The sequence below is a fragment of the Hypoxylon trugodes genome (assembly GCF_022578975.1).
Source record: "Hypoxylon trugodes strain CBS 135444 unplaced genomic scaffold F4822scaffold_5, whole genome shotgun sequence".
Classification (NCBI taxonomy): Eukaryota; Fungi; Ascomycota; class Sordariomycetes; order Xylariales; family Hypoxylaceae; genus Hypoxylon; species Hypoxylon trugodes.
The window spans coordinates 3,524,541-3,541,900 of NW_026250020.1; the positions used below are offsets into that span (position 1 = coordinate 3,524,541).

At 38.7% G+C, this 17,360-nt stretch overlaps 6 protein-coding genes across 6 annotated transcripts; 3 read left to right on the forward strand and 3 right to left on the reverse strand.

The window, feature by feature from the left end:
- Nucleotides 1-1,698: 1,698 nt before the first annotated feature.
- On the forward strand, nucleotides 1,699-4,811 carry F4822DRAFT_405400 (uncharacterized protein). The gene is made up of 3 exons (XM_051458293.1): nucleotides 1,699-2,047; nucleotides 2,095-2,507; nucleotides 2,569-4,811. Exons 1-3 carry the CDS (start codon nucleotides 1,926-1,928, stop codon nucleotides 4,746-4,748), a joined length of 2,715 nt encoding a protein of 904 aa, XP_051315004.1. The 5' UTR covers nucleotides 1,699-1,925; the 3' UTR covers nucleotides 4,749-4,811.
- A 185-nt stretch (nucleotides 4,812-4,996) lies between these two features.
- F4822DRAFT_437547 (voltage-dependent anion channel-domain-containing protein) lies at nucleotides 4,997-6,907 on the reverse strand (the record flags this gene model as incomplete). The annotated part of the gene is made up of 9 exons (XM_051462424.1): nucleotides 4,997-5,397; nucleotides 5,470-5,512; nucleotides 5,568-5,826; nucleotides 5,893-6,042; nucleotides 6,093-6,096; nucleotides 6,208-6,387; nucleotides 6,454-6,487; nucleotides 6,629-6,783; nucleotides 6,823-6,907. 9 exons carry the CDS (start codon nucleotides 6,905-6,907, stop codon nucleotides 4,997-4,999), a joined length of 1,311 nt encoding a protein of 436 aa, XP_051315005.1.
- A 1,109-nt stretch (nucleotides 6,908-8,016) lies between these two features.
- On the forward strand, nucleotides 8,017-10,673 carry F4822DRAFT_273385 (protein serine/threonine phosphatase 2C). Its single transcript, XM_051454748.1, has 2 exons — nucleotides 8,017-8,505; nucleotides 8,637-10,673. The coding sequence occupies exons 1-2, from the start codon at nucleotides 8,457-8,459 to the stop codon at nucleotides 10,499-10,501; spliced, it is 1,914 nt and encodes a 637-aa protein (XP_051315006.1). The 5' UTR covers nucleotides 8,017-8,456; the 3' UTR covers nucleotides 10,502-10,673.
- On the reverse strand, nucleotides 10,608-12,411 carry F4822DRAFT_405408 (DUF1977-domain-containing protein). The gene is made up of 2 exons (XM_051458294.1): nucleotides 11,431-12,411; nucleotides 10,608-11,348 (listed from the first exon to the last, which is right to left on the reverse strand). Exons 1-2 carry the CDS (start codon nucleotides 11,966-11,968, stop codon nucleotides 10,810-10,812), a joined length of 1,077 nt encoding a protein of 358 aa, XP_051315007.1. The 5' UTR covers nucleotides 11,969-12,411; the 3' UTR covers nucleotides 10,608-10,809.
- A 117-nt stretch (nucleotides 12,412-12,528) lies between these two features.
- F4822DRAFT_405410 (uncharacterized protein) lies at nucleotides 12,529-13,545 on the forward strand. The gene is made up of 2 exons (XM_051458295.1): nucleotides 12,529-12,888; nucleotides 12,988-13,545. Exons 1-2 carry the CDS (start codon nucleotides 12,834-12,836, stop codon nucleotides 13,344-13,346), a joined length of 414 nt encoding a protein of 137 aa, XP_051315008.1. The 5' UTR covers nucleotides 12,529-12,833; the 3' UTR covers nucleotides 13,347-13,545.
- On the reverse strand, nucleotides 13,546-15,414 carry F4822DRAFT_405411 (tyrosine phosphatase family-domain-containing protein). Its single transcript, XM_051458296.1, has 2 exons — nucleotides 15,050-15,414; nucleotides 13,546-14,985 (listed from the first exon to the last, which is right to left on the reverse strand). Exon 2 carries the CDS (start codon nucleotides 14,835-14,837, stop codon nucleotides 14,040-14,042), a length of 798 nt encoding a protein of 265 aa, XP_051315009.1. The 5' UTR covers nucleotides 14,838-14,985; nucleotides 15,050-15,414; the 3' UTR covers nucleotides 13,546-14,039.
- Between the last annotated feature and the right edge of the window lie 1,946 nt (nucleotides 15,415-17,360).

Here is a 17,360-nt window from a genome sequence, read left to right on the forward strand (position 1 = left end):
CCCGGCGAATCAAATCAAATCGATCATATTGATCCTATTCTCATTAACAACTCTTTCTGTAGAACGCATTACCAACAAGGACTTGTTTTTGATTCCTCCCCGACGAGTTTAGATAAATCTAAAGCAACAAGGGGGACATTTCCGTACGATCAAAATACATCCATAAAAATCGTACTATCATCTCTCCTCAATCCATATCTGGTAGAGGGGAGGGAAATTCATACACTACCACTAGAGTAGTGAATGAAAGAGGCTTGGCGTCTTTCATCATCATGGGACAAAACCCACAAGAGAAAGTTAATGCGCCTGATCATACCTCATAAAATGACACATCAATGACAATTGTCCAAATGTGGTATTGAGAGTCGTGATGAAATTGGTTGGGGAGATGAAGTGGATGGATTCATTAAAGCTTGTTTTGATGAGTTGGGGTTTAAACCAACAACTGATGATGTATCGAATCGTAACTAAAGACAGATGGATTCCGAGAAGAAATAATATGGCAATAAAAATTATCAAGAATTCTTATGACAATTTCTGTTGAAACCAAATGATCATCGCTCATCTAACTCGGTCGAAACAGTGGTATAGATGATTCCGGCGAATAAGATCAATGATGAATGATGAAATTGTTACAAGGTCTTGACTGTATGTAACCAATATTACCTTCCTTCCATTAGTCTTGATGTTACAAGCAATGGCAGAATACGATCAAATCGAATGCCAATGCTGTCTTCAATTAACAACAGTACACCAAAAGGAAAACCATCTTTCATTCCCACATAACTTTTAACGAACATCATCAATACGGCATTGAATGACCAGAGTATAAATACCAGCGACACAAAGCTGACGAGTGATACCAGACCAGGTATTCTTATCAATACGACTCATAGCAAAGGCACCTCACACATCATAAAGATGACTGGAAAGTTCAACTACTCCCCTTCCACCCCTTGAAGTCCGGATCTACTATGCCTACTTTTCAGCAGGACATAGTATCACTAGAAAATCGACAAGGAACTTATAAGGTAGATTCTGAACGACTGTAAACGCAAAACTTGGAACCAAGAGGTAGCTTAGGGTTAAGTTCCGAAATACCATTCCCTATTAATCGATCCGTCTACCAAGATTCGGTAAACAACCTTCCCATAACAATCCTTACGCGGCAATTCTTATTAGGTCCCTTTTGACCCCAAGAAATAGCGACGTGTTATGTGAGGTATTAAAAGATTCGATTAAGGGGTCACGAAGACATTCCTTTCGGAAAATGGGAATCGGAGGACTGTAGAGTAGGTGTCATGCGAGTTATGTAAAGGTCAATTCAAAATGACCGAAAGAGTTGTAATTCGAAAGGATTCAATAAGATTAAAGATGAATAAATTCGTATCTCGAGTAAATTACCAGCGATTGATTTATCTCCGGTAGGGAATGAGGAAGTTGATGATGAATAGTTGTGAGAGTAGGATGATTGGATAGAAAGAAAGAAAGTAAATAATTGAAAAACGCGTTAGATTTATGATCGCGTTTTATTAGTTGGCACGGACTTGACAAATGGTGCCACTTGTTACCCCGCCCCCGCTATTCACGCTATTTAGCAACCATAATCAATTAAGTATCCACTAGATCCACTAAACCACAGTGGTATCAACCTAAATTGTCCACTAAATTGCCTAAGCTGCCAGTTCTGGGGGCTACGTAATTGTCATCTTCAACTTTCTCAACTTCGATCAACTTCTTTCAACTTCATCCTCATTTAATCCGTATTCAACGAAACACGAAGACTAGAAGATCCGAATACGACACATCTAGTGCATGAATGCTATTAATCTGAATACTCGATCAATATAGGTTTTTTCGACTATCTAATTATCTACCCCGGTAGCGATTCCAACTACCAGCTTTGTAATCACATCAAATCTACAATGTCTCGGCAAGACTCCCTCATATTAGCTATTGAAAGTGCTGGATTGAAAGCATTTCAACCTTCAAGTGATGAACAATCTCGTTCAGAAGGTCAAAAAGAATTCAGCGCTCTCCTATCCAAGTATGTCAATTATATGACATCGAATAGTCATTTCTAATATTCATCAGAACAAATACCATAGCGCTTATGTCAATCCTAAGTAAATTAACCCAACCTGATCGCGTTCCAGGATGGCTTCAAGTTCGTTTAATGGATGTACTTACCATACTTCCTCAAAGACCGGATGGTGTTCGAGCTACATTGGAATTTGTCTTTTCTATTCATCCGTCTAGTACAGTAAAGACATCTGAAGCAGCAACGCCACAGAAACAAGGAGCCAACATTACCATGGAAGCTTTGAAATTAGCAACAAATTTATTATCTACCCCACCTGCTACAGTTCCACCTGAACAATGGTTCCTTGGTATCGCGCCCCAACTTTTAACCCTTCTTGATGGAAAGGATGGTCCGGATCTGATGAGGGCTGCTTCATACGTTATTGGATTTGGTATATTAGGAAGAAAACAATTTGGTGCTCCTGGTATGACCTGTTTTATTGATCCTCGAGATGATATATGTTTTCTAACATTTATTTCATTTAGGATCATCTGGTTGGATATCATTTGCTGAACCGATGCTCGCTAAGATCGATCCAAGCTTATCATCACAAGAATCTAAGAACGATCCACTCGTTTTCAGCGCTGGTCCAGATGAAGTTATTGATTTACAAAAAGAAGCAGTTCTTGTTGAAGCCGACGAATTATATGTTGCTTTGAGGCGATTATCTTCCTTATTGGAATCGCATCCAAATCCGGGTTTAACCAAAAGACTGCTTACGCCATTGATGTTACCGCTATGGACACTTTCAACTTGGTCTTCTACGAATAAGGAATTTGACGATCGATATCGAAATCCTGCACATACCCTTTTGCAGATCTACCTCAAGCTTTCGGGGTCTCCTGAGAAATTCCAAATACTTCTTGACAACCTTCTCATCAATGGAAACTCGGATGCATCTAAGCCTCGATGGATTTATGACCAAGTGGGAGATTCTAAAATTCAAATAAAGCAATTACGAGGGAATACGAATGTTTCCGACGTTGAGTTGAACCTGAAACTATTGGAATCGAAATCGGATTCTCTCGTGAATCTTTTACAGTCTGTTGGGACCGATTCCGATATTTCTACACTATTTCTCAGTTTATTCCGAAGTTCATTTGGATCTAAAAAGAGAACTGATGAGATTCAATTCATTTCCAAGGAAGATCCATTGAAAGATCCAACAATACAAATTATCGAAGCGAAAGTTCTTCAAAAGATGATGGAAATGTTATCCGACAAATTAGTATCAAATTGGAAACAATTACTTGAATTTGTTAGTCAGGTATTGAATGAATCGCATACCTCTTCAATCTCGACGCACGATGATGCTACAGCGGTGGCATTAAGTCTATTAAACATCGTGGTCACAGCCCCAGGTTTTCAAAAGTCAAAGGCACCTACAGATATCATCACGTCTATCGAAACCTCACTCGAAAGAATCAGCAAGTCACAAGATATGGATATATCACAAACGGCTCGCAACCTTTCCCTTCTTCTAAAATACCGAGACGGGATTGACGATCCGTCTGAAAGAACAACAGCACCAACGGATCGTCAAGTAGAAGATCGCAAAACATATAACCTAGCTATATCATATATTACGCAGTCAGATTCCCCCCCGCCCGTACGGACAGAAGGTTTAAATCTTTTATCTGGGTTAATTAGATCTAGTAGTCCTATCCTCGATATTCAATCCATCTTGGTACTTCTCTCGTCGCTTCTGAACGAAGATGATGATTATATCAATTTGACGGTATTGAAATTATTCACTCAACTGGCGAATAAACATCCTAGATCAACTACCAAAGAGATATTAGAACATTATATCGATGCCAACGAGTTAGAGACGACCGATGTTCGACTACGATTCGGTGAAGCTTTACTTCAAGTGATACAACGTCTTGGTGAGACATTTTCAGGAGAAACATCAAAGCAAGTAGGTGAAGCGCTACTTACAATCGCGGGACGACGCGCATATCGACCTAAAACCAAGACGAAACAAGAACGAGAAGATCGACTGAAACAAATGAAAAATAAAGCAGCTCAAGATGCTTGGCATGGAGAGGTACCTGACTTTAGCGAACTTGATGAACAAACGGAAGAAGAGAAATCACGGAATGAAATTATCGCACATATCGTATCTGGATGGGAAAGTAAACGTGGAGCGGAAGACGTACGTATGCGTGCTTCAGCATTATCTATCCTCTCCGTCGGTATTGAAATTAATGTTGCTGGATTGGGTACTTCTCTTATTGAGACATCCGTCGATCTATGTCTTAACATTCTCGCTCTCGAAACCGATCCGGAAGTTGGAATTTTACGACGAGCTGCTATTATTCTTATTTTACATTTCGTTAAAGCTCTTTCGGATGCACGCGAAAGTGGTAAACGTCTTGGATTTGGACTTACAGATACAAGTCGTGAGGATATTACACGTTCACTTGAGTATATCGCACAAACGGATAATGATGGACTTGTACAACAACATGCTCGTGATGTTGTGGAAAGTTTACAAAATTGGCATTTAAGTACATTGGTATCATCCATCTCGGAAGTTCGTGATGATCAAGGACCTACAGCATTGACGAAACTAGCTGGATTAGATATTGGGCTTAGTTCGAGACCAGATTTACCATCACTAGAACCAAAGGTGAAGCCAAAAATTGAAGAGATTGAGTAGATATCTAGGTAGATACCTGTCATGTCAACTGGGTGCTTGGGGACTTCGAGTCATACCTGCTAGGTACTTCTGAGCAGGGCAGATACATATTATGTTGTCTATCACCATATCTAACTTTATTGACCATCTTATCGCGAGAATGATGTCTAATTTTGGGTATCAACCAAACGCCGAAATACATGCTTCGTGAACCCTTAACTTGGTACCCAACAATATTGAGCCCTCATCCAATGAGAAGTCGTAACTGATCAATCGCCTTCTAACTCTTTCGGCCAAAGTAGTTGTCTATTCCAAAGACATTTCAACATACTCATCAAAACGAGAGCCCAAACAACAATTAATAAAGCTGCCATAACACAACCACAAATACGAAGTCCAGTACTTCCAAGTGCGGTAGCTAAAGCTAAAGTAGCAGTAACTAATGCGGTATTTGGGAAGACGAAAGACCACCATGTCATTTGAAAAGGCATCTTTCGTTCAGGTCGTACATATTTCCATAATGAACCGACCGATACTAAAAAGAACCAAATACTAAGACCCCATAACCATAATCCAACTATAGTTGAGAGTAATCGTAAGATGATAACACTATGAGTTGATCCTTGAAAACTATCTGGTATGACAACTTGTGATTGCTGACCGAGGGAAACTATTTAAGTTAGTTGTACCATCTAGATGAATATCCAGGCTGAACAGGCTGCATATAAATGGATGATCATACCTAATCCAGCTACTGTAAAACCACTAGGTCCAATAGAGATGAACTGATAGGAAGTCAATATCGAGAATCATAAGGGGACATTGGTAGGTATGACTTACTACACCTGGTCTTTGCATATCTCTAGGTAACTTTTGTGTCATAAGACGATAAATGAATGCAGCGCATATCATAAAACTTATAAGGAACCCAGTACCTTGTACAGCTATGGCACACATTGCTATAGCTAATCTATTGATAGGTGGATTGTTCATAGCCGTAGTATTCGCTGCTATGAGTGTACTAGCGAACGGAGCCGTTAAAAGTAAAGGATATCCTGGAAATACCCAAACGGGTGTCATGGTATGAATAGGGAAGATTCTGTTATATGTTAGTGACCCGAGAAGAACAATGTCGGATTGAAATGTGACGAATGGATTGACTTACTGAGTTGACCATAAAATCAAATACATACCAGCACTAGCTATTACGCTTACGACGATATAAATCCAAAATAACCATTCCATAGTATGTTGAAGCCAAGGACCTGTCATAGGAATACCATATTCGCAAGTATTGATCATGATAGTTGCAGTGCTGTTCGTAATCAATGAAGGTGTCATGATGAAGTCCATCGTGAAACTTACGAGACTACCTAATTCAACATTAGTTTGGTATCGTATAAAATTCCGATATTATATGAATTGATATATGAATTAATAGATATGAGATTAAGCGACATAGGAATTGAAAAAATTGAACGTACCACGGATGGAATAAAAAGTGATTCCATTTGATCCAAAAATGAATGCATAAAACTTCCCGGTACCATGATGAATCTCATCGTAATTAAGATGCAATTCATGATAAAAAGACATAAATTGAGAAGAAAGAAGATGAGACCGATATACCAAATCCAATCAGCACGATACGGAGTCCATACTAAATTAAATGTTAGCCACCTAGGTATTCTATGATTCGAACCCTTGTTAGGGGGAGGGATATTACCTGAGTGAAGGACATTGGCAACACCACCAGTTGCCTAGGTATCATTAAGTATGCGACTTATGATATATATGATAGAGATGACTATCAAAAGTACATGATATCAAAGTCTTAGCTTACCATTGTCTAATTTATGTTAGCGACGAAAAAAAGAACGACATAAGAAAATCATACGTACCATCGTAAACCAAGTCCATTGATGACAACATATTCTATCACGTATTCCTATCTTTCCTTTTTTCGATTTTCTAGCATTGGATATCATTCTAGCTAAACTTTCGGCATTTGGTGGACCAGGAAGTGGAGTAGGTCGAGGTCTTTTTTCTTGTTGTTCTCGATTCGATATTGAAGATAAAACCGGTGAAGCAGCACCTCGGTCGAAATAATCTTCTCCTGGAGTTATATAACCATTGATGGCTATCTCCAAATCGACTTGTGTACTTAAAGCTCTGGACATTTTAACATACAAAAATCGTCGGGAGTTCGAGTAAACAATTTCGAAAGTATATAAAGACCGATAAGTAGGACAGGTTCAACATGAGATAAAACCGAATGAAAATTGACAAGAGTTGTTAAGAATACAACTAAATGTAATACGACAGATCCGACGTTGGAAATAGACATAATCCGGTGTCGGGTTCTACCGGAAATATGATGTTGTAACGAATGAAAGATGCGGTGGATTCGGATGTGGGCGTGTCTATGTATATATGAATCTATAAGAGGAGAAAATATGCAAGGAATAATAGACCAGGAAGTTCTAGCCTATCTACCAAGTAGCTTAGGTGCGATAACTAGGCTGTTAGGCAATCCTAGGTAAGGTATTGGAACCCGTATGTCCGCGTGGAGAATGTCGAATTGTAGATGAATACTACGCAAGACTTGGATCTTTACCGAAACGGTGTTGATTATTTTCCGGTATGTAAATTTGAATGGATATGGAACCGAACTAACATTTGAATGATGGAACGGTATCAATTCTGACTTATAACTGGTGTGATTATCTTGAATGTCGCAATAGATATTGATAATGGTGGTGTAGTAAATTTGAAGTTGTAGGTACCTAGGTATGTTTGTAAATGTATGGTACGTATTATGAATTGATATTTTGGTTGATTCTTATCAACCTTAAGCACATTGGTCCCTAGGTACCAATTAAAGTATGCGTTAACATTAAAGCCCCGCATGGTTTTTGAACTAACATTCGGGTATGACGGCATGACGGCATGACGCATACCTATCTAGGTACTCGTAGGTATAGGTTCTCTTAGTTTAATACCTATAGCTACTGTAAACCCCAATGTGAACGTTGGATATTCGATTCGAATTATGGTGTATTTTGAGGGCTTCTTTTGTGATAATGTATCTGAAATGTAAAACTAAAGACGGATCGCGGATGCTACTAGGATACATCTATGGATAAAACATAAAATTCAATTGCTAGATATGTGCATGTACTTGCTAAACCCCACTACTTGATGTAACCAATCATATCCTTGTATTTTCGGTACGTTCTAAGAAATTAATAGAGTTTTGTGGGATCTTTCTCTCCAAACCGTCGGGTTGAGGCGGACAACTTTAATCCTCCAAAATGATTCCATCATACCTAATTCCTAATTCTTACCAAGGCATCAAATGTTTCTTTCTTAATTCATTATTCATCTTCGTCTTTTGGAGTTGAATTTATATACACTCTTGTTCTCCTTGATGTTAATTTTCGGTCCTGATTTAGTTTATGCTCGTTTCCTAACCTACCCAAGTCTAATTGACTTCATTTGACGTTTTACCACATGATCATCATCCTCAACAATACCCTAACGAAACGAAACGAATTTATCTCGTCAATACTTCCGACACCGGCTTTGAATTGCGAATTCTACTCCGATTTACCTTGCGATCGTTTATAATCATACACCGTATGGTCCTGAGTGCTTAACACATGTGTTGTGAAGCCGAATACAATACCTCAATTCGACAATTAAGGATATCCCTATATCACCTACGTTATGGGGTTAGGTCGTGGACCGAAAAGATGGTCCTTGAATGATACGTATGGTTAGTAGTTCATCTGTCCCTCTATTTGCCTGTCTACCTATTGTCCGCCCGTCTTTCGGCTTCGTTTCTATCTGCTTTCCTGCTTGTCTTGGATTTGCGTAGCACGACTTAACTAACAATAGATTGTATAGGTTTTATCGCGAATTTCTTCGAATCAAATAGCTCGAAATATACGTATCGAACCGTTTCGAGATGTACAGCATCAAACTCCCAAAATCGATTCTTTTCGGTATCCCAAGATACGAATACTACATCTCGTGTCGAATCCCAATCCTCTCAAGTTCCTCCTTCACCACGTAATGTTCAACGTGGTTTTCATACATATTTCGTAACACATCTACCATCCTCTTCGTTACATCCCGATTCACGAGCTCCTACCGGTCCTCATCATAAATTACCTCGATCCGCAGCCGCTCCTCATAATTCGAATTCCGGTGCCGCACCCATATCTCCACCCCATCTACCGTCGAATCGAGATTTAACCGTTGTTCGTATACCTTTACGTAGTGCTAAACATCATTTCGGTGCTGCGGATTCCAGAGGTTCGAGACCATATAATGAAGATACCAATCAAGCCGGTACTATCGATATACCTGCTTTCGCAAAACGTGCTCCTATTAGTCTTGTTAGAAGTACTATGAATAAGACAGGAGAAGGTACATCGGCTGATAGTGCATACGGAGATCCTCAAATATTTTATTTTGGGGTTTTTGATGGTCATGGAGGGACACAATGTAGTAATTTTCTACGAGATGAACTTCATGGATATATCGAAGAGGCAGCAGAAGAATTCGAATTGAAAAGCAGTCTTCGTTCGACGCGAAAGAGTAATAACCCCGACTCGGATTCTTCTGGTACCCCGAAACGAACCCTACCCGACATCGAAACTGCTGGACAAAAGAAACTTGACCAATTGGATATAAAAGGTTCGGAAGCTGTCATGGCAAAAGCTGAGATACCCGAAATAGATAAAAATGATGCGATACAAGAAGTTCAAAAGTCCAAAGCTATCGAAGGAAGTCAACCTATCCCAGCCATAGTCTCGCAATCAAAAGCTTTACGATTACAAAAGGAACTTGTTGAAGAATATAAGAGTACTATTGGTGGTTATTTTCGACGATTTCATCCTCCTTACTTTCATCTTAAACAAGATTCCGACTCTCTCGCGCCTCCTATTAGTATCGAATCCGTTTTAACATATGCGTTCCTTCGTGCCGACCTCGACTTTGTTGCAGCACAAGCTCGAAAACCTGATCCTGATGATCCATACGTTTCCGATACGGCATTAAATTTCGATGAAGTATTAGGAAAACCACATCATTTACCTCCATCAGGTCAAGGTATAGGTGGACGTACACGATTTAAAGGAGGCTCGACCGCATCCGTTGTTTTAATATCAACACCTACACCAGCTCCATTTTGGCATCCAGCTGCTACTTCAACGTTACTTGTTGGTCACGTTGGTGATACTCGAATTTTATTATGCGAAACTGCTACTGGTTTACCTCGACCTTTAACATCAGATCATCGACCAAGTTCTCCAAGCGAATCTCATCGATTACGTCGATTCGCTGCATCATTCGTGACGGATTCATTCGGTGAAGAACGAATCCAAGGTTTAGCCAACTCTCGAGCTTTTGGAGATATGGCTTCAAAACGATTAGGTGTTTCTGCTGAACCTGAAATTACACGTACGGAATTAGGACCAGCACAATATAGCTTTATCGTATTGATGTCGGATGGTATTTCCGGTACTCTAAGCGATCAAGAGATTGTTGATATTGTTAAAGAAGCCAAAACACCCGAACAAGGTTCAAGAGATGTTGTATCATATGCTACAGAAGTCAGTAATGATGGAGATAATGCAACATGTCTTGTAGTACGACTTGGAGGTTGGGAACGTAGAAGTGAAGGAGGATTAGGAAGTTTAGGTACGAAAGAAATACGAGATTTTAGAAGGAATGAAGCATTAGATCCTAGGAGAGGAATTAGATAAGTAGTATTTGTATTATTTGAAGAATTAATCGAGAAGTGGATTGAGACTAGGAATGACGACGATACAGGTAGTAATATAGTATCAATTCATGAATATCTAACATGATGAATTTCATGCTTAATTCGTAATCTCCAAACGCCTAGCATATTTAAACATTTCAAAATCCTCGCTCGTAATTCTTTATTAGATACTATTGAATCGAACCGTTTTCCTCTACCTATAACTCTACCTAGGTACTTGACTTCGGACGATAGACACAAGTATGATATCTAGGTATCCTCAAAACAATATCCCCGGATGAAATAATGCTACCGGGAAATACCAAGAGCATCCATACGTTTGCATGAGGACATTTCGAATTGTTCGGCAATTTTCATCTTGTCATGATCCACATGAAACCATCCTTGTGCCTTTTCGATTAAATCATGTTTCGTACGCATTTCAGTATCGCAACGACGTCGTAAAGCACGTACGAATCCAACTTCAGCTTCTTTATCAAGTTGTCGAAATTTATAATCATTCCATCCGATAACTTCAGCAGGATCAACATAATAATCGACGCCAAGTTTTGGTGTAGTTCGATGATATGTTAAAGGAGGGGATTCGGCATCGAATACCATCGATGGTACAGTAGGTTGTGAATCGCTTCCGGAAAAGATGGAGGACAATAATGGGAATACGAATAAAAAGAGGATTGGTAATAGACTGATTAATGTATCCCAACCTGTTTGTGGTCGTTGGTCAGTTTCTCTTGGTCTTCTTCTAGGACCTGCACCACCCATTTGATGTACTCGGAATCCACGATTACCACCGATATTAAAGACGAATTGCGGTCCAGTATCGAAACCTATTATATGTTAGACTTCTCTACTCTCATATCCCTCTCTTCTTTACTTTTGACTGTAAGGGATCAAACGTAAATAACTTACCTCCGAAAGGACCACCAAATCCACCTCCAAAGAATCGTTGAAACATTTCTTCAGGACTTATCTCGTCTTCCCACATTCCACCACCACCAAATGGACCTCCTGGACCACCTGGACCAGCTCTTGCACCACCAAATCCACTAAATGGATTACTAGCTTGAGCTCTAGCGCTTTCAAATCTACTATCCGGATCGGTACCGAATCGATCATATTTTTCTCGTTTTTCCTTATCTCCTAATACTCCAAAAGCACGACTAACCATCTTGAAGGCTTCATCTGCATGTTCATGACCATTTTTATCCGGATGTGTCAATAAGGATTGTTTACGATAGGCTTTTTTAATATCGGCATCGGAACATGTTGATCGTACGGATTCGAGGTCTAGGATATCATAAAACGCTGTCGCTTTACATCTTCGAATTCGTAATACCGCAGCTTTTTGTTCGGGAGTGAATTTACGATCTTGATTTCCTTGATTATGTTCTCTAGATCGAGCTGATCCATTTGAGGAATCAAAACCAGAGGATGTTGCGCTAGGCATGATCAAGATTGTATTTGTATGGGAGTCGAATGAGGTCCGCGCGGGTTAAACGAGGCGAATCGGTATTAGATCTAGATCGAATCGAATGATGGATCGGAATAAATGGGTTTATGGCGAAGGGAATCGCCTCGAGTTTAGAGGTTAATCCGAGATGAACATATCAAAATCGAATGGAATTATCGGAATAAGATATGTTGATAGGTGGACGAGTAGGTGGGTGGGTAGGTAGGTAGATGATATCTAGGTACGCGACGTTCCAGTTGTTTTGTTTGCTCGGATGATTGAATATAAGGAATCGAAATTAGAAGTGTTATCGAATCGCTAAAATGGTGAGCAAGAATTATGAAATGAGGAAGATATCCTCATTAATTAAAGAACGAAACGGAATGAAATTGTGATTGAATTGAAATGAAGTCGAGGCTGAAATTGATTGAGAATATTCTAAAGTTCTTGTTGCAAAGTGGCTTCAAATGTTCTAGACCGATAAGATTGTGGCTGATGCATAATAAATTTTGAATGTATGGGTACATGCTAAGATGCAATGATATCGCCTCGATACCCCATACCCCACTATCCATTTCCATTTCTAATAGAATAATAAGAATTCTTAAAAATGAGCCTCATCATCAATTCGTCATTCAATATTAATATCAATATCAATTTCGTCTCTATTTAATTACAGGAAAAAACAAATAAATATCAACAGTTTAGATCGTGACGAGGTTAATCATAATTGACCTATTTAATTCGATTTATCTATTTCGTTCGTTATTCGATCACATATCCCTACAGAAATCTGATCTTGTGGTTTCGAAAGTACACAAGGATTCGATCATCAACCGATTGAACGACGAACATATCCAATATGACATCTTCCGAACCATCCAAATCCATAGGATCACAATTTGAAGCATGGGGAAGTATGTATCTCTTTTTTTCTTCCTTTTTTCGTTTCGTTTCACATGAATTCGACTCAATTATATCACCCTGAAATACATACAAATATTGACATACTACAGATTCCTCTTTCGCTCCTACAGGACTCGCAACACTAATAACGGCACTTCATTTTCGTCCATTACAAATTAAACCTATGTTATTCGTACCTATATTACTCTTCTCTAGTTATGCCAATCTTCAAGGGTTCAAGATTGATAGTGCTGGTATCACTGCGGCAAGTAGTGGTACATATGCTCTATTAGCTTTAAGAAGAAGACCAAATACCTTTAGGAGTCGATTTTCAATTCGAGGTATCGTTAGAGGTGGTGCAATTGGTATAGGATTGATGAATGTTATCGCGGCTGGTTGGGTATATGCTAAAGGTGATCGAAATAAAGAAAAGGAAAATAGGAGGAATAATCCAAGATGGGTTGAATGAATATCTTAATCATGTGGTAGCATGTACGAAGCATACCAAGAAAAGGAGGTTTCATGGAGGTAGCTCTGAAGACTTACCGAACACCTTATGTGATGGTGACATATTTGGATGGGTAACCAGACGTGTCACAAATACTTGATTTAATAAAATAAGCTGTGGAAAACCCTTCAATTGATGTATCTTGGATTTGAATTGTCTATCCATCTTTTCCATTCCTGTCTATTTGCATCCAATTCAATTCAGCTCGATTCAGGTATTGTGTCAATCTGAACTTAACCCCGTAGTAATATATCCCGACAAATCTTGATATTAGAAACTTAAGATGGGATACATTTATCCATGCGAATCAAATCAAAACTCCATTAGACATATCAGCACTTGATAGTCTACCAAAACCAACCATCCATAAATCTGTTATACCTATGAATATGCTTTCAATTTTCTCAACGCCATGTCGTCGAAGTTGTTCTTTCTCTATCTTCAATTTTCCTCAAATACATTCTTGATATAATCAATTGAAGAAACACCAAGCTTCCAATGCATTCCTAGACAATCGGAATCATAATTAGATCCTAATCAATGGTCTCCTTCGGTCTCGTCGTGGCATATTCATAATAAGCCGTCCATGTTGATTTAATGCCTTCCCTGTCTGATGATTTGAAACGATACATCGCGAAATGAGGTTGTGTTGAATTAAACGGTAGTGAGTAATAATAATCTAGTACTTGAATATACCCAGATGGATATAGTGAATGATGCCAACATGATCATACCATAAAATGTACGTACGACAAAAGGTGCTCGACTTGGTCTTGATATGACATTGGGAAGATCCGCTAACTTGAAATCCAGTAGGTATTTCACATCTGTCTCTCTAACCTTTGGTTCGGCATATTTGGTGTATTCTCGAATAATGCTGGTGGTATCCCATTCGTTGGTTTTTCGTAAAACACCAACAACACATCCAGTTCGATGTTTTCCATGATTACAATGAATGAGTAGAGGATAATTTTTTCGGTTGCTGATAATTGAAATGATGGATTGCATAGTTTCAATTGGAATTTCTGCCTTTTTGGTACCAGCCATGTCGAATATTTGATGTTTGATTCCATTTTCGTCAATAAATTGTTGAAATCCATCCGGTAACTCTTTGCCGACTAAGGTGACGATAGTTTTTAAATCAAGTGTCTGCATAAATGGATAATCCGATGTTTGAGGATAACCACTTCGATAAAGTCCGGGAAGTACTGTAGCAAAATTGATAGGTGGAGATCCAATATGAGAAAATGATTGTTCGACAGCGATATCTTTGGCGGAGATATATGCTTCTCGAAGAACATCTTCAGGAGATTGCAATTTCATATTGATTGTATGTGATAGTTGATGATGATGATGATAGCGGTGATAATGAGGATGAGGATGTTGTTGTTCCTTTTCAATCATCTCGTTAACTTTGATATCTTCCGAAAACCCAACGGTCTTCGAATACATATCGCGATTCCCAGAAAATATTCTATGAATTCCTTTCAAGTTTCCAAATTCCAAGTTTGAATGTCTTGAATAGATTCTTGTGTGACGCGAATGACGAATAGTATCAAGTCTTGGTGATGAATTTGTATGACTCCTCCTATCGACGTGACTAGGAGAATTACTTAGGTAAGTAACAAGTCCCAATCGGAAACAAATACCTAGAGGATAATTACCTAGATATATGTGTAGGTAGATGAATTTGATGGTGACTTTGGATCAAAAGATGAATAAAAGTATCGTTTAGTCCAACTAAACGCTGGATTAAAGCGAATCAAGAAAAGACATCATGTTGACAAGATGTAAATTATCAATCATCTTGAACGATTTGAGTGTGATTACTTTGAGATGAATCGTGAATTTGAGGATGAATAATGTCGTTGAAATGTAAAAACGAAGATATTTGATGTCGTGACTTGACTATTGTTGTTGGGGTGATTTGGTGAATGAATGAGAACTGGAGAAAGGGTTAATTCGTCGCATCGAAAAAATGAACCACCCTATTATTTTTGATAGCTCGCCTTTTAAAATGACCTTTTTAGGGGTCTTTGCTAGGTAGATTTTAGTGGAGTTGGCGTTTTAGCTAGGTTGAACTCCAGGCAGGTTATGGGGCGTTTTGTCAAAACCTTGTATTGACTTGCCGAGGTACTTGGATAGGTACTCATATTTGTATTGTATTTAGGAGGAAAGAATGGTACCTACTAACTTATTCCAAGTAATTCGGCCATGAATAGCTAATGCATGTACTATACGATATCTAAGTGCATTGGTACATAATATTATCCTCTCATTCTTTAATTCTTAAGGATGCCTTGAATTACAGATTGAGGCTGTAGATTTATTATAACAAGGTGAAATATTCAAAGGACAATTCATCTTGATTAAAAATCTTGTTAGATTCATTCTAGGAACTTCTATACAGATCATATTACCCCTTACTTAGGTAGTATTAGTCCTTAAATACGTAGGTAGGTACATACTTTACGGATACCTATATGAGGTTAGGCGGTGAAATACTTGAGTTAGTTCCTGGCAGAATGACGCAGCTATAGTAGAGCCTCGGTACAGACTATATCTAAATAGGATTAGTTTTAACAGGGAAGCCTTTAGTTCACTATTTTTAATCTCACTCCTAGCGGTTTTAAGAGCGGGGGATCGGAATCCGGGACCGTGCCGCTTGTATATCTTAATATTTTCAAACAGGAACATATTAGAAGATCTAATGATTCTATGTTATAAATGCTTGCGTATTTTCATTCGGTTAGTTTCAAGTCGCAAGCGACACATCCATTATAAGTCCGTACATACCGGCTACGTCCCGAAATACCTAGGAACCCTTGAGGAAAGGAGACACGACTTACCTACATATACCTAGGTACATTAGGTATATAGGTACATGTACCTTCCCCTCAGTAAAAGATAATCGAGTAAACTCGATAAGGGGTCTGCTAGTGGGTACGGTAGTCCGCTCCTCCCGAGCACCTCTTCTTACATTCATTCTTCCAACATCATCACTCTTAATCACATTCGTTAGACATTCCAATGGAATATCTATACCTATGTCGATTCAAAAACCACTTGGAAATACACCTTGTTTCTATATTTAATTCAATGAGAACTTACCGATAGGACCGAGAATTGAGCGGTTCATCCGAATATTAATATCGCATTAGATCTCTTAAAACCGTTACTTCATTGTTACCCTTCGCATTGCTCCACCTAATCGACAATCTTGATTGATGTTTACAAGATCTATCTCCGAAAGTAAGGCGATCCCTCGTGTTAGACGTTTGATCTTTTGGATTTCCTTTCTTCCCTCACTTCATTCAATATCCATCACTTGTTTATAAGTTTTATTCTTCAACCCAAGTTTTGTAGTCGTTAGACACGCCTGGCACGTGTTACTGTCTTCGATTTCATACTTTTTAGCGGATCCTTTCTCATCTTTCTGCAGTAAGATCATATCACTATGAATATCTAATATATCGCACGATGATACAGTTATTGTATCGGAAATTCATCGGAATGTTTTGAGTAACCTCGCTATTTATTCCTGAATTGAATTCATCGTCAAGTCGCTTATTCATACATTTGCACTATCAATTCGAACCATCCTTATTCAGCCAGGAACTCGATCACCTATGATGTCTTCTAAATACCCCTGATAGGTATGTATGTGCCTATGATTCTTAGTCACAACTTATTTGTTCCTTTCTCATCTCAGAGTCATAATGGTGGTCAGAGTCACCGCTAGATTTTTCGATTTTTTATTATTATTCGTCATTTCTATCCACTGAAATATATTATCCTATTCGAATCCAATCAGATGACATCTATATCCCCATATTGTGATGATGAAAGATAACCGAAGAACGACCTTCCCCTTCTATCAAAATCAAATTATACACCAAAATAATGCCCAATTCTATTCCCACTCCCAAGAGAATCAAAGCAACCCATCCCAAAAGAATTGATCCAATGAAATGA

Excerpts from the sequence above, each read along its gene's own strand:
- F4822DRAFT_273385 (XM_051454748.1), top strand. The coding sequence starts at position 8,457 with ATGGGGTTAGGTCGTGGACCGAAAAGATGGTCCTTGAATGATACGTAT. Across the intron at positions 8,506-8,636 it reads GTCCTTGAATGATACGTATG|GTTTTATCGCGAATTTCTTC; the intron begins GTTAGTAGTTCA and ends TAGATTGTATAG.
- F4822DRAFT_405408 (XM_051458294.1), bottom strand. The coding sequence starts at position 11,968 with ATGCCTAGCGCAACATCCTCTGGTTTTGATTCCTCAAATGGATCAGCT. Across the intron at positions 11,349-11,430 it reads ATTTGGTGGTCCTTTCGGAG|GTTTCGATACTGGACCGCAA; the intron begins GTAAGTTATTTA and ends AACATATAATAG.
- F4822DRAFT_405410 (XM_051458295.1), top strand. The coding sequence starts at position 12,834 with ATGACATCTTCCGAACCATCCAAATCCATAGGATCACAATTTGAAGCA. Across the intron at positions 12,889-12,987 it reads ACAATTTGAAGCATGGGGAA|ATTCCTCTTTCGCTCCTACA; the intron begins GTATGTATCTCT and ends GACATACTACAG.
- F4822DRAFT_405400 (XM_051458293.1), top strand. The coding sequence starts at position 1,926 with ATGTCTCGGCAAGACTCCCTCATATTAGCTATTGAAAGTGCTGGATTG. Across the intron at positions 2,048-2,094 it reads TTCAGCGCTCTCCTATCCAA|AACAAATACCATAGCGCTTA; the intron begins GTATGTCAATTA and ends AATATTCATCAG. Across the intron at positions 2,508-2,568 it reads AAAACAATTTGGTGCTCCTG|GATCATCTGGTTGGATATCA; the intron begins GTATGACCTGTT and ends TATTTCATTTAG.
- F4822DRAFT_405411 (XM_051458296.1), bottom strand. The coding sequence starts at position 14,837 with ATGTATTCGAAGACCGTTGGGTTTTCGGAAGATATCAAAGTTAACGAG.